At 37.3% G+C, this 23,433-nt stretch overlaps 1 protein-coding gene across 3 annotated transcripts in view; it reads right to left on the reverse strand.

The window, feature by feature from the left end:
- Positions 1-399: 399 nt before the first annotated feature.
- The window catches only part of COP1 (COP1 E3 ubiquitin ligase), a 273,507-nt gene continuing 250,473 nt past the window's right edge, over positions 400-23,433 (reverse strand). For all 3 annotated transcript variants that reach the window (XM_068541298.1, XM_068541299.1, XM_068541297.1), the window contains 2 exons: positions 2,919-2,963; positions 400-743 (listed from right to left, as the gene is read on the reverse strand). In XM_068541298.1, the coding sequence (XP_068397399.1) occupies positions 726-743; positions 2,919-2,963 (63 nt within the window). In that variant the 3' untranslated portion in view covers positions 400-725. The remainder of the gene's footprint in view (positions 744-2,918; positions 2,964-23,433) is intronic.

Consider the following 23,433-nt stretch of genomic DNA (forward strand, 5'->3'; position numbering starts at 1 on the left):
TAGGGCCTTATGGGTAACATTTCAAAGGAAAAGACAGAGATAGCTGTCACAGACTGATATTCCCTTTCTGTCTGAATGTGGTCTCAACAGGTCAAAATGTTAGACCCTTGGCCAGATCCAGAGGGACTGAGGAATCTGGTACTTGCTGATAATATAAATCTGGTCAGAGAATGAAGAGAGAACTTCATAAAGTAATTAATCTTTCTACCTACTGTAAACATTAAATTCACAGAAAAGAATCCATATACTTTATGTTGATATGCATAATTCCAAAGAGGTGGGGAAATATGGGCCTTAAAAATTATTCATCAGTACATTATACTATAGTTCATGTGTGCTACTTCTTGAAAAGATAAAATTATCTCTTGCCACATTGGACAAAAAGTTTCCCAGCTCAGCTGTGGCTCAATAAACTTTTATTATTTTTTGTTATTTATTTTTATTCAAAAGAATTTGTTTCCCTATCACAAAAATTAGATAACCATACCACCAACAGCAGCAAAGTCCGTAGAGTTACATGGATGGTGGAGAGTTCACTGGGTATTCCCAATGTCCCAAAGGTCATAAAGGAGGAAAAAAAAGGAAAAGAAAAAAATACTCAAAACAAATCCAAAACCCATGATGACTTTGGGGAGAGACATCACATGACAGTTTCTGTCTTCTCTTATTGTCAGCTGCAGATGTACTTCAGCCGGATCAAGTACAATTCAACTTGAGTAAACCCTTCATACCAACTCTAGCACCTAACAGGGAGAAAAAAGAATCAGTATAATAAAATAGTTTTAAAATATAGGAAGAGTTTAATCAGTCTTTATTATATTGTAAATGGAGAACCAAATCAAGTAGACTTTTCCCAACTGCTTTGGCTAAAATCAAAGAATTTGAAGGGATTAGACATTAATCCATTCTTACTTTCAATTCAATAGTCGCATGAATTCTTTCAGATTAGTTATCTCCACAGTCAACAAAAGAGCCTTCAAGATAAACTACATAAAACATATAGATAAATGCACTGACTGATGCATAGCATGAATATAACATTTTTGGAATTCTATGTTGGTATCTTTCCACATTCGTAAGAAAAAGTTTAAGTATTGCTGTTTAGAATTTTAATCCATTTACTTCTTGCACTGATAAACATTTTATAGTGATCAAGGTATACAGGACCTAAAATCTTGTCTTTTCCTATTGCTTCATTTATTTTCTAGTCAAGCATCTGGGTGTCGAGATATTTTGTTAGCTATTAGAGTTAAAGTAGTACCTTATCATATGAAAAAGTTGTGCTAAAACTAAAAATAAGAATTATACTTCAATAAAGATGTATAAAAAGTAAATTAAATAAAAATAAGAAGAAGCAATGATCAGTTATAAAAAGAGTAGAAGAAATGGCTGAGAAAGGACATCGAACATGCGGACAATTATGAGCACTGTCAAAAAGGATTACGTTAGATGGAGACTGTAATTCTAGATGGCAAAGAATTAAAGGAGCAACTTATCTTCTGCCGTGCTAAGGCTTGACTTATATCTGTGCTTTCATAATGCTTTTTGTCTTTACATTTGCCAAGCACGCTACTTTACGTAAGAGGTCAATGCTGTTGAACAAAAATCTTAGATTTGTCGCTGAGATCCTACAAGTATGTATGTAGCTTTGAGCTTTCTGTAGATACATTAGCAATCCCAATTGCCTCAAAGGCCAAACTTGTTGAAGAATACAGTACAGCTTTTTCAATACATGCCTTGCCATGAGAATAAAGTAAAGAAAAACTGAGAGACTGTAGAGAGCCACTTAAAACAGAGATTCCAAGATCTTCTACCATCTTGCTTGAGGTTTCCAGAACACAGCCCTGGCTCTCTAATGAAGCTTTCCAAATAGAGAAACTGGCTGCATAAAAAGAAGTATACCATGTAAATTAATTTGACCAGCTAACAGTGCAGTTCTGCTTTGAGTTTGCTCATTTCATCTCTGTAGGACAATGCGTGAGGCTTGGATTTGCTCTCTTGGTTGCTGGGTCATTCTCCACTCAGGATGAGTGGAAGGAAGCCATGGTAAAATTAATGCTAATTGGCAGGAAAATAGATACATATTATTTAAAAAATACATCCTAACACTTCTGTATCAGCAGAGAATATGTGGAAAGAACTGGTACCCACAGAATAAGTGCTAATCAAACCCATGTACTAAAAACCCCCTCCAAAATGGTGTTTTGTTTAAAAGCTCACTGCTTAGCTCAGGATTTATTTATCCAATGTATTGTGCCCAAGTGCTGAATATCCAATGGTATAACTAGATAAAATTTTTACTTCCTTGAACTCCTAACTACAAAGAAAAGTATGTGGAAAACTATACATGAATTTGGGAATGAGACTGTGAGCAAAGAGACATTAAAGTTTTCAGATTACGACAATGGCATAATCACATGATCTATCAATTTTCAACGGAACACTAGAATACCTTTTCTTCCCCTAGCAACTGAGGAAAAATCTCCTTGTCATGGACGAGAAGGAAGAGAAACACGAGGAAGAGAAGAGTAAAATTAGAGTAAGACATTTTAAAACCTGGTGAATGTCTAAGCATCTGCTGCTGTATCTTGGATCTTGTTCCCTGAACACCCTGTGGGGTAGCTGCACTGGCACGATAGAAGCTCAGCAGTGCTCGCCCCACCGTGAATGCTTAACAGTCTTCGTCTGTTTTTCATCCTGACCGCCTTTCAATCTCTTCAGCATTCGTATAGCCTCTAACAAGTACTATCATCTTCCCCATAGTTGCAAGCTACCTATTCTTTTCCCCTTCAATCAAAGCCATTTCCAAGTAGACAGAGACCCATGATTTGGCATGCTCTCTAAGGCTTAGTACAACTCTGCATTTCCATGTTATAGTCTGTTATAGCCTAAAAATGGAGATGTATAAAATAGCTTACCTTAATTGTACCCTGACTGTTAGCAGCAATCAGCACATTGGACTCCTAGAAAAGAACAAGAACTTTTAGAGTATAGAGAAGGATTTCCTGGAGGGCAGTCCAGGAGAATAATTTAATCTTCAGCCTTCTTTCTTCACTTCACCCTAAGACGCCAATACAATCTAAAGTGGAAAACCAACTTTAACACTTTTTTAACTACGAATTATAAATACAAAATCCAATATTTTGAAGATTAAGTTTTAATAAAAAAAATTAAGTCGGAAGCAGAGTAGGAAACTTTCAAATGTAAAGAAAAATAAAAGAGAAACAGATTGCCACTAGGAGGAAAGCCAAGAGAAACAAAGACTGAAATAAAAATAACTTGAGAAAAACAAAGTACACAATCCTTTCCACAGAAAACTCCCCCTTCATTCACTTTCTCCCATAAGACACCAGTAATTGGCATAAATCTCTATTGCTAGCTATTTGGTATTAGAAAAACAAAATAAAACAGAATGTGAATATTCATCTGGGAGAAAAAAGGCTATCTTTCTTTTTAATTATTCTACCACTCACTATATGCATTTTTAACAACCTTGGTGATTACTTGAAAGAGAATGCATGTGGTAACATATTTTTTAAAATATTCTAAGCCGTAAGAAAAAACTATCTCTGGAAGGTAGAAAGGGTGGAAAAAGAAATAGACAAGATTGAGTTTACCAGAGAGAATCTCATTGAGTAGGAAGAGCTAGGACATGCCTTCCACTGGAAACAGAGTCTAATAGGCTCTGAGCTTGGGAGTGTAGACAAGTCTTTTTGCTTTTAAGAGCAGGCGGCCAGAAGGAGGTAAACAGACTCAAAACTGCAATAGGGGCCATATGGCTGATGGGAAGACCAAGTCCAAATAATAGCTTTCAGAAACAGAGAAAGTGGTCAAACTTCACTGAAGGACAGGATCTGTCTGAATACCCTACAGGTTTCATCAGAAAGTGATGAAGAGAAGAAAGAAAACTCTTGATCTGTATTCTGGGAAAGTTATTTCAGCCAATTTGAGTTAAACCTTAGTTTCTTTGATACAAGGCATCTCTGCTCTACAAACTTCTACACTTCTATCTTTTAACTTTCTCTTTGATTCCTAGTAGAGTCACTTTTGAAAAATGCTCACCTTGTTGCTACTGGTGAAGAGGAAATAAATAATTTCTTCCACTAACCCCCAAATTTGGGGGATCAGAATATTCCTTGAATGCAGTCAGTGGTGATAGCATCAATGGTCAGTTGTATCAAGAAGGAATAAAGACATATGTTTCTTCTGGAGGTGGGCATGGGAATTGCTGATGATGGAGTTTGGAACACACAACCCCCAAATATGGCACTGTGGCATATTTAATACTTCAAGCCAAAGGAGTTTGAGAAAATGGCAGAAGCGGGAAGGTGACTCTGACCTCCCATATCCCTCACCCTTTTCCCCTAAAACAGGTCATAAAACCCTCATGTGGGAGGTGCCCTCCCTATAACCAGAGTAAAGGAGCATCCTTATCTCCAACGACAAAGGAATGCTAAGAAGAATCCAAATCAACAAGCCTTGCCAAGTTTCCCGCAGCTTACTACTCCTGAGTGCAATTACCTCACACCCCTGAACCTATCACATTGCTACATGACTACCCACTCTTCACAAACACAGCAGAAAATACACAGGTCTATATCCTTGGGTCTTCATTTCCTTATGAAGGCTCCCATGTCATGTAAAACATATTAAATAAACCTGTATGCTTTTCTCCTGTTAATTTGTCTCTGTCAGCATAATCTTCAGACCCAGCCAAGGACCCTAAGAGGGTTAGGGAATACCTTTCTCCCCTACACTGATATTTTCCTAGCTGAGCTTTTCCCTTAAATCAGCACATGTATTCTTGAAAATAGTAACACAGGTAATATAACATTCACTAGTAGAATTAGTTTTAATATCCACTTCAGGGAATTATGGGCTATTACTGGGGCTGAATGTGCATAGAATTAATACTTCCATATGGGGGGGGGGTGTGTGTGGTTGGAATAAGGGATATTCCCAAATGCCCCTTATTTAACAACTCTTTTAGTAAACTGAGTTCAGAAAGTGGTTGGAGTGAGTTTGAGGTACCCTTAGGGAATATAATAACTCACTCTGAGCTGCTCCAGAGGTGGAATTTCTATGTCTGCCTCAGAAAACAAAAAGAGGCACTGTGGTGTAATGTGGATTTCTTTCTAGCAAGAACTTTAAACAAGCTGTGTTACATCACAACTGCCACCAGAGAACCCAGAAATGATTCTTCTGTGAGCACCATCCAGAAATGAAGCTACAAACAGATCAATCTAGTTTCTGTTTGAAGAAAGACTCCTGTCTCCAAGAAAGCAACTACCATCATTAGATGCTGCAGTCACCAAGAATTGCTCCCTCTGCTATGGGAACACATAATGTCAGGATAATGAAAAATTTATAAGCCAAAGCTCTCTCTCTCTTTCTGCCATTTTGGTTCTATAGTCACCTTTTAATGCAGAAGAAGGTAGAAAAACCTGGTGGAGATGAAGATTCACCCTGAGGGTAAGGGGGAATCCACTTCTGCCAGTTATAGAGATTATGAATGACATAAATTTGTAATTCTTAGTGGAAGAATGTTTGAAAAATGTGATATATTATCATACAGTATGAAAGAGTATGCTCAATACATATTAGAAAAATCTAGTTAGATCACCACATAAGAGGGATTTGAAGTCTGTACAATTACTACACTAAACCCAAGAAGGAAGACATCTGATGACTACCCAACATAAATAAACGATGTCTTTTTATAACCTGAGGACTATTATGGCATTAAGAGGTGGCCATATTAGGTGCTACCAGAGTTAACTCTAAACACCTTTTCCTGTGGAGACAGATAAATATCTCATTTACAAATAAGCCAACGCAGAAAGTGATTGCTCAGTTGGAATCGTCTTTTAGGACTAACATATAAGTGACAGAGTGTCCAAGGAAATTTTAGAAACACTCAAAACTATTCAAATTAACAAACAATGAAAGAAAAACAATAGCTTCACTTCTCAGTATGCCCCTCCCTCCAAAGACCATGAACTTATTAAAAAGGGATTTAGGATTAAACTGTCTTTCAGATAGCTAGATATTAGCTTAAGATAAATGAATTTTTACATGCAACAGAAAAACAAAACCAGGTATTTTACTTTAGCATAGAGGTACAGAAGTGATATGTACAAGGTTATCACTGTAGGTTTTGAGTGATTCTTGTTTGCATTTTGAATGACTAGTAATTCTTAGCTGTAGCTGTACCCTGCCAGAGCCCTAATATAAGTTCTGGTTGAATGGGTTGTTTTTACTTGCTAAATAAAATTAAAATGCCAGCCAGTAATTCTCATTATTTTCTCCCTCTTTCTTGGAAACTGGCAGTTTTGCTGCAAAGCCCTCCTCAAGGTTAAGATAATAATGCAACTACTATTTTCGTCTTAAGATAAAGAAATTAAGAAAAGACAATAGAAAAATCAGCAGCAAGTTTTTTATAAAAGTAGAAGACACATACATAAACATATACCAACTTGCTTATAAAGCCAGAGATATATGTTAACTTATACTAAAACAAAACTAGCATCCACTGGAACAGTTTCCTCTTTGCCAGCTTGCCTATAAAAGTGTCATTGTAGCTACTACATTAAAATCCTGAGCAAGTTGAGAATTAACAATTATTCACTTAGTTTGCAACTGGAGGATTTATTCCTAGAGACAGATAATTGATTTTAAATGTGAAGCAATTTCACTAGATATATAAATATTTAATTTAAAAAGCTTCTATTTCTGGCTGTGATAGAATAAATGGAATGGATTTGCTCTCCTACTTTAAGCAACTAGAAAACTGAACAAAATACATGAGACAGCGCTGGACAACAGGCAGCACTGGACTGTGATCACTGCAAGAGGAGGAATAGAAAAGGTCAGTTCTCTCATCACCCTGGTTTTCTGCCTGGAGGCAACTTCTGGAACACACAGCAAGGGAGGGGGAATCCAAATAGAGCACAGAGGAATCTGAGCAGACCACAGCAGACTAAGTTGAGCAGACAGAGGTGTAAGCACAGAGTATCTGTAGGGCAGCTGGAATTTGTAGGGCAAAGTACCACAGAAGAGAAAGCTACTTAAAAGTAGAGTTCCAGGAATCTGTACTGGGGTCCCCTTGATTGTACATCAGAATAAACAACTGTGTGTTCATAGGGTGAAAACTACACAAAGCCAGGCAAATAACAATGAACAGGGAAAGTACAACTACTGAGAATCTACATTATCAAATGCCAGAGTTCACACAGGGTTAGGAGATGTTTGAGTTCTGACCAACCAGAGTGAAGAGAACATTCAGTGCCCTCAATGAACATTCAGGGCATTTAGCAGAGTCCGCAGAAGGGTCATGCCTTATCAGTAGGGCTAAACTAGCCTTAAGGCAAATGTTTCTCTAGACCAGGGATCAGCAAATTGATCCTGTGGACCAAATCCAGCCCACTGCCTGTATTTTGTATTTCAGTTTTAGTAGAACCCAGCCATGGTCATAAGTTTACAGTTGGCCCTCTGGTTCCACATCTGCAGATTTAGCCAACAGTGGATCAAAAATATTTGGAAAAAAAAAATCTAGACAGTTCCAAAATGCAAGACTTGAATTTGCTATTTCCTGGCAACTATTTACATTTCATTTACAACTATTTACATAGCATTTACATTGTATTAGGTATTATAAATAATTTAGAGATGACTTAAAGTATACAGGAGTATGTGCTAGATTATATGTAAATACTATGCCATTTTATATAAAAGACTTGAGCATCCACAGATTTTGGTATCTGTCAGGGGTCCTTAAACCAATTCCTGTGCATACCAAGGACTGAGGGTATATATTGTCTATAGCTGCTCTTGCACTACAGAAGCAGAACTGAGGAACTGCAACAAAGACCACATGGCCTGCAAAGTGTAAAATATTTGCAATATTTAATTGCAAGGACTAAAATATTAGTCCTTTAAGAAAAAGTTTTGCTAACTGCTACTTTAGAGTCATCCTAATAAAGTTTAAAAACAAGTGTCAAAAGAATCAAGTTTATCTCCAAAAACTTAACTTTCTGTCAAAACAAACTTCAATACTCTTAAAAAAATTCAACAAAATCTAGACATTCAACAATAAAGCATTCACAATGTGTAGCATTCAAGAGGCAACAAGCATGACCTATACTGAGGAAAAATTCAATGAATAGAAACAGATCTAGAAATGACAAAGACTATAAAAGTAGCAAATGAGGACTTTTAAAGCAAGTATAATTATATTCAAATATTTAAAAGGAAACAATGAACTTAATGAGAAGAGAAATGGAAGACAGAAGTATTTCAGGTGGAATTTCTCCACCTGAAAAGTACAGTATCTGAAATGAAAAATTAATTGGATGGGCATAACAATAGTTAAAACAGTGAAGAATAAAACACCAATAAATGTGACAACACAGAAAAAAAAAATCCCAACTGAAGCAGAGGGAGAAAAGGCTGGGAAGAAAGAAAGAAAAAAAAGATTAGTATTTGAGTGAACAGTAGGACAATATACAATCTAGTAAACGTGTAATTGGAATCCCAAACAAAGGAGAAGGGGCAGAAAAGGTATATGAAGAGATAAGACTAAAAATTTTCCAAATTTGAAAACTGTAAACCCACAATCTAAGAAGCTCAATATTCCAGTGGGAAAAAAGCACAGCACCACGTTAAGACATCACATCATAAACTACTACAAATGAGTGAAAAAGAGAAAATCTTGAAAACTGCCAGAGGAAAAAAGGACACATTATGTAGGGAGATCAGAAGGGGGAGCTCCCACATCCTACGATGATTATAGCAGAGCCCAGCAGGAAAAAGAAAGACTCCCTCTTCTTGCCTGGCAAGAGCTCAGCCAATGAGAGACCATCACAACTCAGCTAAGAAAAAGTCATGGACTCTTTGTTTACTATAGCTCCTCCAACTTCCTCTACCCTTCTATAAAAGAGTTCTCTTCTCCATTTTTGCTGGGAACTTGCATGTGCCTTGCCATGATTGTAGACCCTGAATTGCAATTCTGTGATCCTGTATAAACCCATTTTTGCTGGAGAAATAACTGACGGTCTATTTGTTTCAGGTCAACATTTCAGTGGCCCATATGGGGATCCAGACAAGACCCCCCCAACAACTCCAAGGCTGGTGAGCAAATAGGTGCAGTACCCACACTGAACCCATTGTCACTAACTGCCTTTCTTGCAGACCTTGGGGTTTGAGGGTAAGTCTTTCTCTTGGATTTGAGCTTGCACCCTCTTTGTGGTTTTGAAGCTCACAAGATTTTATTCAGGATATATTGTAAGGCTTTGTCCTTTCTGGTTAAGTCCCTGTTCTGTAGGTAAGTATTCATTTGGCCCTTTGGGCTGATTATTGAAATCATGCTGTCCTGACTGAAACTGCGAGCCTTCAGCCTGTTCCTTTTGGAACAGGGGTGTTTCACTGGAACTGTGCCAGTTAAGCCTTTGGCCTGACTCCTTCAGGACTGGGCTGCTCTAGTGGAACTGTGCTATTAAGCTTTCAGCCTGCCTCCTTCAGAATTAGGCTGTTTCATTAGAGCTGTGCAGTCTTCAGCGTGGCTCCTTCTGTACCAGACTGCTCCCTTAGGACTGGCTGATATTACGTCTGCAGGCTGTTTGGGCTATTTGAGCTGTTTAGGCTGTTTGAAAATTATTCTTTTATTCTAGAGAAAAACTTGGATCCCAGTTACCTAAATATTTTGAGGGTGTCCCCTGCCCTTAGGGGACTCTGGCCAATTTTATATTTAAAAACCAAGGTCCTTCTTCATTCACATTTCTAACTAAATGGACCAACCTAACCAAAGACAATTTAGAACATCAATGGCCATTATAGGGAACTTCTGAAATCCCTAAATTTACTTTTATAAAAACCAAATGAGGGACTTCCCTGGTGGCACAGTGGTTAAGAATCCACCTGCCAATGCAGGCGACACAGGTTTGAGCCCTGGTCCGGGAAGATCCCGCATGCTGCGGAGCAACTAAGCCCATGTGCCACAACTACTGAGTCTGTGCTCTAGAGCCTGCAAGCCACAACTACTGAGCCCGTGCTCTAGAGCCCGCGAGCCACAACTACTGAGCCCGTGTGCCACAACTACTAAGCCTGCGCTCTAGAGCCTGTGAGCCACAACTACTGAGCCCGCATGCCACAACTACTAAGCCTGAGCTCTAGAGCCTGTGAGCCACAATTACTGAAGCCCGTGCGCCTAAAGCCGGTGCTCCGCAACAAGAGAAGCCACTGCAATGAGAAGCCTGCGCACCACAACGAAGAGTAGCTCCTGCTTGCCGCAACTAGAGAAAGCCCGCACGCAGCAACAAAGACCCAAAACAGCCATAAATAAATAAATTTATTTATTTATTAAAAAAACCCCAAAAAACAAATGACTCTGACATCTTTTATTTGTTCCATTTCTGATGGTACTAGAGCTGACCCTGGAAACACTGATCATCTGTCACTACTGAATCAGCTACCACCCTCCTTACGGGCAAAATCTCTAACTAATATTGGCAAAATTCACAGCGCACCTCCCATCGAGGTTCAAACAGATTCCTCAAAACCTCTTCTCCAAATTAACCGATATCTTTTAAGTAATAAAGCAGCTCTTCAAGGCATAAAATCCCTGATAGATTACAAGGCTCAAGGTCTCATTATCCCTTGTACTAGTTTCTGTAATACTCCCATTTTACTGGTGAGAAAACCTAAGGGCAGAGGGTGGGGTTTTGTCTAGGACTTTTGAGTGATAAACAATGTTGTTATCCCTCCATGCTCTGTTGTTCCGAACTCTCATATGTTACTAACATCTATTCCCACTGGAAGCAAATTCTTTACTGTAACAGATTTATATAATGCATTCTTTAGTATTCCAGTTGAAGCTAGCTGATACCATTTTGCCTTTACTTGGGAAGAAAAGCAACTCACCTGGGCAGTAATGCTTGCTCAAGGTTTTACTGAATGTCCTTACTTCTCACAAATCCTGAAGGCTGATCTGCATGATATAAAGTTCCCTAGAGGTTCTACTTTGTTGCAATATATGGATGATTTGCTTCTTCACTCTCCTTCTCAAGCCTCCTCACAAGATAGCACCCACTTGCAAAAGCTTTTAGCATTAAAGGGACATAAGGCTGCCAAGGAAAAATTGCAGCTTGCCCAGATGATGACTCAATATTTAGGGTATCTAATATTAGAACAAGGGCTACACCTAGATCCAGAAGGTTTCATGGTGTCCTAAGTTTATCAAAACCCCAAACTCAGTCTAGTTGGTTACTGCCAAAGCTGGATTTCAAATTTCTCTCTTATGGCCAAACCTCTATATGTTTTACTTGACAACAGCAACAACCCTGAACCAATTTTATGGGAAAAACCGGATGACATAGCCTTTAAAGGCCTTAAAGGAGAGTTTGATGAACCTACCTACCCTTGGGCATCCCAATTACCAGATTCTCTTTTTCCTTTTTGTTTGTGAAAAGGAAGGAAATGGGGCTTCCCTGGTGGCACAGTGGTTAAGAATCCACCTGCCAATGCAGGGGACAGGCGTTCGAGCCCTGGTCCAGGAAGATTCCCATATGCCACGGAGCAACGAAGCCTGTGCGCCACAACTACTGAGCCTGCGCTCTAGAGCCTCCGAGCCACAACTACTGAGCCCGAGTGCCACAACTACTGAAGCCCGTGCACCTAGAGCCCGTGCTCCACAGCAAGAGAAGCCACCGCAATGAGAAGCTCATGCACTGCAACGAAGAGCAGCCCCCGCTCGCTGCAACTAGAGAAAGCCCGCGTGCAGCCATGAAGACCCAACGCAGCCAAAAATAAATAAATAAAATAATTAAAAAAAAAAAAAAAGGAAATGTCCCTGGGGTACTCACCCCATAACACAGGGACCACCATCAACCCAGAGGGTATTATAGGCAGTAACTGGACCCTGTGGCATGGGGATAACTTCTTTGCCTTATAGCCATTATGGCCACCCAAAAAATCATTGTGGGATCCCCTTTAATGAGGTATGCTGTCTTTAAAGGAACCAAGAGCAGTGAAACCCCTGTCATGGTCCAAAGGGACATTTCTCCAAATGATAACTTAGAAAAATTGGCTAGAGAAGTCCAACAATTGACCTCAGAAAAGGAAAAATAAGATTGGAAGTTAAACAGTTATTAGTTTAATAAAAAGAGAAACCTCTGGTTTGGACCAGGTAACAATCCAGTCCTATTGGAGACTCTAAAATTCCCACTCCAAACCACTGTACATGCATTAAACTATTGGTTTATTGATAAAATAATAGCATTCATGAATCAATATTGGTGGGGAAAACATTAAAAAGGCCTCAAAAAGTGCCTACTTCACTTGTCCCACTTGTCTAAAATACAACACAGGGTAGCCTGTTCATTCTGCTCCCACACATTCCAGACTACCTAATGGACCATTCAAGGTCTGGCAAGTGGATTTCATACAACTTTCTTTGTCTTGTGGAAATAAATATATTTTAGTCATGGTCTGTATGTTTTCACACTGGACTGAAGCCTTTTCTTACAGACAGGCTACTGCCTCTTTTGTGGCTAAAGTGCTCTTGGAAAAGATTATCCCTACCTGGGAACTCCTCTTGAACTTCATAATGATCAAGGAACCCATGACACTGGTTAGGTATTTCAACAAGTCTGCACTGTTTTGCTGGATTGACAACACTTTCACTACACTTACCACTGTTAATCCTCTGGTTTAGTCGAATGCACTAATGGCATTACTAAGACTAAACTGGAAAAATTCATAAAGGCCCTCCAAATTCCTTAGCCAAAAGCACTGCCATTGGTCTTCCTAAATCTTAGATCCACCCCCTTTTGGAACTCAAAAACTCTCACCCTTTGAGATAGTCATAGGATGCTCAATGCCCTTTATCAAAACTGATAAATGGAAAGATACTCAATTGTTTCTATTAAAAGTAACCATGTTTTAGTACAACAATCTTTTCACAATGTACTCCCAGAAGGTGAAGACCTTAAGCATTCACACTTTGCAACATAGAGATTTCATCTATTGGAAAAGATACCTCCCAGAAAGACTCTCTTCAACCTTGCTGGAAAGTCCCCTATCAGGTACTGCTAAACAACCCTTGTGCTTCCAAACTCCAGGGAATAGACTCTTGATTCACATGACACACCAAAAAAAAAAAAAGTACCAAACCCTAACTGGACCTGTATATCATCTGGTGACCTGAAAGTAAAGACTTCCCAGAACTGAAGCAGATGATATCTGATGAAACAGCTTTCCCAAGATATCTGGACCACGCCTATTGGAAATTTGTCTAAACAACCTTTGATGATGACATAACACTTCAGATGATCTCCAATGTCTATGATCTTGATAGCATATGGTCTTTTTTTTCCCATTAAATTATTATATAATTTAGAGAGTAAATATGGTCTATTTTTGCTTCTTTCCAATAGAATACATTTGATCACAATTTTTTTTTATACAGCAGGTTCTTATTAGTCATCAATTTTATACACATCAGTGTATACATGTCAATCCCAATCGTGCAATTCATCACACCACCACCCCCACCTCCCCACAGATTTCTCCCCTTGATGTCCATACGTTTGTTCTCTACATCTGTGTCTCAATTTCTGCCCTGAAAACCGGCTCATCTGTACCATTTTTCTAGGTTCCACATGCATGCGTTAATACAAGATATTTGTTTTTCTCTTTCTGACTTACTTCACTCTGTATGACAGTCTCTAGATCCATCCACGTCTCAAATGATGCAATTTCGTTCCTTTTTATGGCTGAGTAATATTCCATTGTATATATGTACCACATCTTCTTTATCCATTCATCTGTCGATGAACAGTTCGGTTGCTTCAATGACCTGCCTATTCTAAATAGTGTTGCAATGAACATTGGGGTGCATGTGTCTTTTTAAATTATGGTTTTCTCTGGGTATATGCCCAGTAGTGGGATTGCTGGGTCATATGGTAATTCTATTTTTAGTTCCTTAAGGAACCTCCATACAGTTCTCCATAGTGGCTGTATCAGTTTACATTCCCACCAACAGTGAAAGAGGGTTCCCTTTTCTCCACACCCTCTCCCGCACTTGTTGTTTGTAGATTTTCTTATGATGCCCATTCTAACTGGTGTGAGGTGATACCTCATTGTAGTTTTGATTTGCATTTCTCTAATAATTCGTGATGTTGAGCAGCTTTTTATATGCTTCTTGGCCATCTGTACGTCTTCTTTGGAGAAATGTCTATTTAGGTCTTCTGCCCATTTTTGGATTGGGTTGTTTGTTTTTTTAATATCAAGCTGCAGGGGCTGTTTATATATTTTGGAGATTAATCCTTTGTCCGTGGATTTGTTTGCAAATATTTTCTCCCATTCTGAGGGTTGTCTTTTCGTCTTGTTTATGGTTTCCTTTGCTGTGCAAAAGCTTTGAAGTTTCAGTAGGTCCCATTTGTTTATTTTTGGTTTTATTTCCATTACTCTAGGAGGTGGATCAAAAAAGATCTTGCTGTGATTTATGTCAAAGAGTGTTCTTCCTATGTTTTCCTCTAAGAGTTTTATAGCGTCCGGTCTTACATTTAGGTCTCGAATCCATTTTGAGTTTCTTTTTGTGTATGGTGTTAGGGAGTGTTCTAATTTCATTCTTTTTCATGTAGCTGTCCAGTTTTCCCAGCACCACTTATTGAAGAGGATGTCTTTTCTCCATTGTATAGCCTTGCCTCGTTTGTCATAGATTAGTTGACCATAGGTGCGTGGGTTTATCTCTGGGCTTTCTATCTTGTTCCATTGATCTATGTTTCTGTTTTTGTGCCAGTACCATATTGTCCTGATTACTGTAGCTTTGTAGTATAGTCTGAAGTCAGGGAGTCTGATTCCTCCAGCTCCGTTTTTTTCCCTCAAGACTGCTTTGGCTATTCGGGGTCTTTTGTGTCTCCATACAAATTTTAAGATGATTTGTTCTAGCTCCGTAAAAAATGCCATTGGTAATTTGATAGGGATTGCATTGAATCTGTAGATTGCTTTGGGTAGTATAGTCATTTTCACAATATTGATTCTTCAATCCAAGAGCATGGTATATCTCTCCATCTGTTGGTATCATCTTTAATTTCTTTCATCAGTGTCTTATAGTTTTCTGCATACAGGTCTTTTGTCTCCCTAGGTAGCTTTATTCCTAGGTATTTTATTCTTTTTGTTGCAATGGTAAATGGGAGTGTTTCCTTAATTTCTCTTTCAGATATTTCATCATTAGTATATAGGAGTGCAAGAGATTTCTGTGCATTAATTTTGTATCCTGCAACTTTACCAAATTCATTGATTAGCTCTACTAGCTTTCTGGTGGCATCTTTAGGATTCTCTATGTATAGTATCATGTGATCTGCAAACAGTGACAGTTTTACTTCTTCTTTTCCAATCTGTATTCTTTTTATTTCTTTTTCTTCTCTGATTGCCGTGGCTAGGACTTCCAAAACTATGTTGAATAATAGTGGTGAGAGTGGATATCCTTGTCTTGTTCCTGATCTTAGAGGAAATGCTTTCAGTTTTTCACCATTGAGAATGATGTTTGCTGTGGGTTTGTCGTATATGGCCTTTATTATGTTGAGGTAGGTTCCCTCTATGCCCACTTTCTGGAGAGTTTTTATCATAAATGGGTATTGAATTTTGTCAAAAGCTTTTTCTGCATCTATTGAGATGATCATATGGTTTTTATTCTTCAATTTGTTAACATGGTGTATCACATTGATTGATTTGCATATATTGAAGAATCCTTGCATCCCTGGGATAAATCCCACTTGATCATGGTGTATGATCCTTTTAATGTGTTGTTGGATTCTGTTTGTTAGTATTTTGTTGAGGAATTTTGCATCTATATTCATCAGTGATATTGGTCTGTAATTTTCTTTTTTTGTAGTATCTTTGTCTGGTTTTGGTATCAGGGTGATGGTGGCCTCATAGAATGAGTCTGGGAGTGTTCCTTCCTCTGCAATTTTTTGGAAGAGTTTGAGAAGGATGGTTTTAGCTCGTCTCTAAATGTTTGATAGAATTCACCTGTGAAGCCATCTGGTCCTGGGCTTTTGTTTGTTGGAAGGTTTTTAATCACAGTTTCAATTTCATTACTTGTGATTGGTCTGTTCATATTTTCTCTTTCTTCCTGGTACAGTCTTGGAAGGTTATACCTTTCTAAAAATTTGTCCATTTCTTCCAGGTTGTCCAGTTTATTGGCATAGAGTTGCCTGTAGTAGTCTCTTAGGATGCTTTGTATTTCTGCGGTGTCTGTTGTAACTTCTCCTTTTTCATTGCTAATTTATGGATTTGAGTCCTCTCCCTCTTTTTCTTGATGAGTCTGGCTAATGGTTTATCAATTTTGCTTATCTTCTCAAAGTACCAGCTTTTAGGGTTATTGATCTTTGCTATTGTTTTCTTTGTTTCTATTTCATTTATTTCTGCTCTGATCTTTATGATTTCCTTCCTTCTACTAACTTTGGGTTTTGTTTGTTCTTCTTTCTCTAGTTCCTTTAGGTGAAAGGTTATTTATTTGAGATTTTTCTTGTTTCTTGAGGTAGGCTTGTATAGCTATAAACTTCCATCTTAGAACTGCTTTTGCTGCATCCCATAGGTTTTGGATCATCGTGTTTTCACTGTCATCTGTCTCTAGGTATTTTTTGATTTCCTCTTTGATTTCTTCAGTGATCTCTTGGTATTTTAGTAACGTAGTGTTTAGCCTCCATGTGTTTGTGTTTTTTACGTTTTTTCCGTTGTAATTGATTTCTAATCTCATAGAGCTGTGGCCAGACAAGGTGGTTGACATGATTTCAATGTTCTTAAATTTACTGAGGCTTGATTTATGACCCAGGATGTGATCTATCCTGAAGAATGTTCCGTGCGCACTTGAGAAGAATGTGTAATCTGCTGCTTTTGGATGGAATGTCCTATAAAAATCAATTAAATCTAACTGGTCTATTGTGTCATTTAAACCTTCTGTTTCCTTATTTATTTTGATTTTGGATGATCTGTCCATTGGTGTTAGCGGGGTGTTAAAGTCCCCCACTATGATTGTGTTACTGTCGATTTCCTCTTTTACAGCTGTTAGCAGTTGCCTTATGTATTGTGGTGCTCCTATGTTGGGTGCATATATATTTATAATTGTTATATCTTTTTCTTGGATTGATCCCTTGATCATTATGTAGTGTCCTTCCTTGGGTCTTGTAACATTCTTTTTTTTAAAGTCTATTTTATGTGATATGAGTATTGCTACTCCACCTTTCTTTTGATTTCCATGTGCATGGAATATCTTTTTGCATCCCCTCACGTTCAGCCTGTATGTGTCCCTAGGTCTGAAGTGGGTCTCTTGTAGACAGCATATATATGGGTCTTGTTTTTGTATCCATTCAGCAAGCCTGTGTCTTTTCGTTGGAGCATTTAATCCATTCACGTTTAAGGTAATTATCGATATGTATGTTCCTATGACCATTTTCTTAATTGTTTTGGGTTTGTTTTTGTAGGTCCTTTTCTTCTCTTGTGTTTCCCACTTAAGAGAAGTTCCTTTAGCATTTGTTATAGAGCTGGTTTGGTGATGGTGAATTCTGTTAGCTTTTGCTTGTCTGTAAAGCTTTTGATTTGTCTATCGAATCTGAATGAGATCCTTGCCGGGTAGAGTAATCTTGGATGTAGGTTCTTCCCTTTCATCACTTTAAGTATATCATGCCACTCCTTTCTGGCTTGTAGAGTTTCTGCTGAGAAATCAGCTGTTAACCTTACGGGAGTTCCCTTGTATGTTATTTGTCGTTTTTCCCTTGCTGCTTTCAACAATTTTTCTTTGTCTTTAATTTTTGCCAATTTGATTACTATGTGTCTCGGCGTGTTTCTCCTTGGCTTTATCCTGTATGGCACTCACTGCACTTCCTGGACTTGGGTGGCTATTTCCTTTCCCATATTTGGGAAGTTTTCAACTATAATCTCTTCAAATATTTTCTCGGGTCCTTTCTCTCTCTCTTCTTCTTCTGGGACCCCTATAATTCAAATGTTGTTGCATTCAATGTTGTCCCAGAGGTCTCTTAGGCTGTCTTCATTTCTTTTCCTTCTTTTTTCTTTATTCTGTTCTGCAGCAGTGAATTCCACCATTCTGTCTTGTAGGTCACTTATCCGTTCTTCTGCCTCAGTTATTCTGCTATTGATTCCTTCTAGTGTAAGTTTTCATTTCAGTTATTGTATTGTTCATCTCTGTTTGTTCTTTAATTCTTCTAGGTCCGTGTTAAACATTGCTTGCATCTTCTCGATCTTTGCCTCCATTCTCTTTCCAAGGTCCTGGATCATCTTCACTATCATTATTCTGAATTCTTTTTCTGGAAGGTTGCCTATCTCCACTTCATTTAGTTGTTTCTCTGGGGTTTTATCTTGTTCCTTCATCTGGTACTAGCCCTCTGCCTTTTCATCTTGTCTATCTTTCTGTGAATGTGGTTTTTGTTCCACAGGCTGCAGGACTCTAGTTCTTCTTGCTTCTGCTGTCTGTCCTCTGGTGGATGAGGCTATCTAAGGGGCGTGTGCAGGTTTCCTGATGGGAGGGACTGGTCACCATATAGTCTTTACATAAAAAGTGCGTAAGAGGTCTCCCTCATATCTCTCCTTGTTACTCAAATGTGACCTCAATAGATTTCCAATCTCTGCACTTTCCCTCTGATGTGAGACACTACAACCAGGAAAAGTCTTTCCTGGCATCAAGGGGAAAAAAATTCTGAAACTGGAAAACCTGATTCATGTTCAGCAATGCTTTCACAGAAAGATCTTGATCAAAAGGGGGAAATGTAAAAGACTTAAATAGAAACCTCAATTAAAATAGAGTTGGAAGACCAGAAGGGGCAGCTCTCACACCCTATGACGAGAGCAGAGCCCAAGAGGAAGAAGAAAGACTCTTTCTTGTTGCCTGCCAACAGTTCAGCCAATGAGAGACAGTCACAACTCAGCCAATAAAAGGACAAGGACTCTTTGTTTACTATAGCCCTCACAACTTCCTTTTCCCCTCTATAAAGAGTTCTCCTCTCCATTTTGTTGGGGACTTGCACGTGACTCACCATAGTTGCAAACTCTGAATTGCAATTCTTTGATGATCCTGAATAAACCCATTTTTGCTACAGAAATAACTGGCAATCTGTTTTAGGTCAACAATTACATATAGAGGAACAAGATCACCAATTTGTCAGCAGAAGCAACGCAAGCCAATATAATATATCTTTTTAAGATGATGAAAGAAAAAACCTGTCAACCTAGAAATGTTATTTAAAAATAAAGATATTTTGAGACAAACTAAAGCTGAGATAGCAGCAGATATGCACTGTAAGAACTGTTAAAGGAAGTTCTTATAACACATGAAAACTCAGATTTCAACAAAATGATGAAGAGTGCTGGAAATGTTCAATATGTGGGTAAATATAAAAGATGTTTGCTTATTTGTCTTTTAATTTTCTTAACAGATAATTGCCTGTTTAAAGCATAAATAATAACAATGCATTATGTTATGTTATAATAAACAGAAGTAACATATAGGACAGCAAAAGTACACAGGATAGAAGGGGAAAATAGATGTATATTGGAAGGTTCTTCCGTAATATAAAGTGGTATAATCTGATGACAGACTGTGATAAGTTAAACATGAATATTATAAACCCTAGAGAAACCACTAGAAAAGTAAAAGAAACAGTATAGCTAATAAGCTATTAAAGGAGATAAAATGAATTATAAATACTCAATTAAAAAAAAGAAAATGAGGAATACGGGGACAAAGAACAGATAGGACAAATAGACAACAAGTAGCAAGATGGCAGACAAATACCCAACAAGTAAATGTAGATGGTCTAAATACTACAATTAAAAGGCAGAGATGATAAGACTTGATAAAAGAGCAAGAGCAACTCTACACTGTCTGTAAGAAACACACTTTAAATAAAAAAAAAAAAAGATTTTTAAAATGAGAAGAAGATACACCATGCAAACATTAATCATAAGAAAGCTGTGATGGCTCTATTAATATCTGAAAAAGTAGACTTCTGACCTAAATAGACATTTCTCCAAAGAAGATATACAGACTGCCAACAAACACATGAAAGGATGCTCAACATCACTAATCATTAGAGAAATGCAAATCAAAACTACAATGAGGTATCACCTCACACCAGTCATAAGGGCCATCATCAAAAAATCTACAAACGATAAATGCTGGAGAGGGTGTGGAGAAAAGGGAACCCTCTGGCACTGTTGGTGGGAATATAAATTGATACAGCCACTATGGACAACAGTATGGAGGTTCCTTAAAAAACTAAAAATAGAACTACCATACGACCCAGCAAACCCACTACTGGGCATATACCCTGAGAAAACCATAGTTCAAAAAGAGTCATGTACCACAATGTTCACTGAAGCTCTATTTACAATAGCCAGGACATGGAAGCAACCTAAGTGTCCATTGACAGATGAATGGATTAAGAAGATGTGGCACATATATACAATGGAATATTATTCAGCCATAAAAAGAAACAAAATTGAGTTATTTATAGTGAGGTGGATGGACCTAGAGTCTGTCATACAGAGTGAAGTAAGTCAGAAAGAGAAAAACAAATACCATATGCTAACACATATATATGGACTCTAAAAAAAGAAAAAAATGGTTCTAGAGAACCTAGGGGCAGGACAGGAATAAAGATGCAGATGTAGAGAATGGACTTGAGGACATGGGGAGGGGGAAGGGTAAGCTGGGACGAAGTGAGAGAGTGGCATGGACATATGTACACTACCAAATGTAAAGGTAGCTAGTGGGAAGTAGCTGCATAGCACAGGGAGATCAGCTCGGTGCTTTGTGACCACCTAGAAGGGTGGGATAGGGAGGATGGGAGGGAGATGCAAGAGGGGGGAGATATGGGGATATATGTATATGTATAGCTGATTCACTTTGTTATAAAGCAGAAACTAACACACCATTGTAAAGCAATTATACCCCAATAAAAATTTTAAAAAATAATAAATAAATGAACTAATACTTGATAAATAAAAAAAAAAAAAAAGAAAAAGAAAAAGAAAAAGTAGACTTCTGGGAATTCCCTGGGAGTCCAGTGGTTAGGACTTGGAGCTTTCACTGTTGTGGCCCAGCTTCAATCCCTGGTCGCGGAACTAAGATCCCACAAGCTGTGTGGTGCACCCAAAAAAAAAAAAAAAAAAGAAAAAAGAAAAAAGAAAAAGTAGACTTCAGGACAAGGAACATAACCAGGAATAAGAGTAATATTTTATAATTAAATAAGGGTCAATTTTTTAAAAAATCCTAAATGCGTATATATGTAAAACAGAGCTTCAAGATACACAAAGCAAAAAACTGACAGAACTGAATTAGAACAGATAACTCCACACTTGTGTTTGCAGATTTCAACACTCTTCTGTCAATAGTTCAAAGAATAAGTAGAGAGAAAGTCAAAAAAGATATAAAAGATGAAAAATAGTATCAGAAACAAATTGAACAAATTAATATTTACATAAAATCTTAAATGGCAAAAATATGCATTCTTTTCAAGTGCCTGTAAACTATTTACCAAGACAGACTATGTGCCAGACCATTAAACAAATCTCAGTACATTTAAAAGAATGAAACTATACAAGTGTGGTCTCTGACCAAACAGACCTAGAGTAGAAATCAATAACAAGAGACACCTGGCACAAATCTCCAAATACTTGGAGATTTAAAAACACATTCTTAAGTAACTCAGGGCTCAAAAAAGAAATCACAAGGAAATGAGAAACAGTATTGAACTAAAAGATATTGAAAACACAATATATTAAAACTTATGTAATACAGCTACAACAGCGCTTAGATAGAAAATTATATCTCTTAATGTCTATATTAGTAAAGCAGAAAGTTTAACATTAATAATGTAATAACTTGCAGCTTAACTTAAGAAGCTAGGGAAAAAGCAAATTACAGAAAACACAAGTATAAATATGGTAGTAATAAAAAGCAGAAACCAATAAAATAAAAAGACAAAAATAGGTAAAAATTATTAAAACCAAAAGCTAGTTCTTGAAATAAAGTTGATAAATCTCTACAAAAAGAGAGAGAAAATGTAAGGTAACAATATCAGGAATGAGGGTATATCACTAGACATCCTACAGATATTAAAAAAGATAGAGAATAAATAGAAACAACTTTATGCCAATAAAATTGACATACAGTGAAATAAATAAATCCTATGAAAGATGCAATTCCCCAAAATCAAAGAACAAATCAGAAAATAGAGGAGGAAGGAACACTTCCAAATTCAGTTTGTGAGTCAAAGCAAAAGACATTATTAAAAAATTACAGACCAGTTACCTTTATAAACAGCCGTGTAAACCTGTAACAAAATCTCAGTAAACATAATCAGCCATATATAAAAAGAATAATATATCATGCCCAAGTGGTTTCTATCCAGATATTCTAGTTGGTTTAACAATTTTTTTAGACAATGAATGTAATTAACGTTTTTAACAGAATAGAAGAGAAAAATCATGTAATTACAATTGACATGGAAAATGCATTTGACAGAATTCAACACATATTCATAATAAAAACTCTCAGGAAACTAAGAATAGAAAGGAATTTCCTCAAGGTGATAAGGAATACCTATGAACAACTTCCAGCTAACATTATACTTAATGGTGAAATGTTAAACTCTTTCTCTCTCAGACTGGGAGCAAGGGGAGGATGCGTGCATTCACCACTTCTATCTAACACTATATTAGAGGTCCTACCCAGTGCAATCGTCAAAGAATTGTCTTTATTTGTAAATGACATGGCTGCCTATGTAGAACATCTTTAAAAATCTTCAAAACAGCTGCCACAACTAATACACTGACCTAGTAGGGTTGTCAGATATAAGGTCATTATATGAAAATCAATTTATTTCTATAAACTAGCAGTGAATACTTAGCAAATGAAATTTTTTAAAAACACCACTTATAATAACATCAAAGTATAAACTGCTTAGAGACAAACCTAAAATATAAGTAAGACCTACGTGTTGACAATTATAAAACAACACTGAGAGATATTAAAGAATACCTAAATAAACTGACATATATACCATATTCATGGACCAGACACTCCCATAAAATAAGGATGGTTTTATGTATAAGCCTTGGTACTCATGATGATAAACAACTTTTTTTTAACCTGAAGAAATAGATACCTATTAAACAAAATCAGAATATACCCCTTTCCTTATTTAGTTTCTTTTTCCAAATGTTGATAAGCATTATGTTAAACTGACTTCTCCTCTCAGGATGAGAATAATAAATAATTCTGTAGAAAAAATGGAAATATTTTATATTAACAAATCAAATATTTAAACCAAGTGGAAAAATTTCTATAAAAAGTTGATCAAGAAGAAATAGAAAACATGAATCATCCTACAGGCATTAAAAAAAAAAAGAATCAAC

The sequence above is a fragment of the Eschrichtius robustus genome, chromosome 3, assembly GCF_028021215.1.
Source record: "Eschrichtius robustus isolate mEscRob2 chromosome 3, mEscRob2.pri, whole genome shotgun sequence".
NCBI lineage: Eukaryota > Metazoa > Chordata > Mammalia > Artiodactyla > Eschrichtiidae > Eschrichtius > Eschrichtius robustus.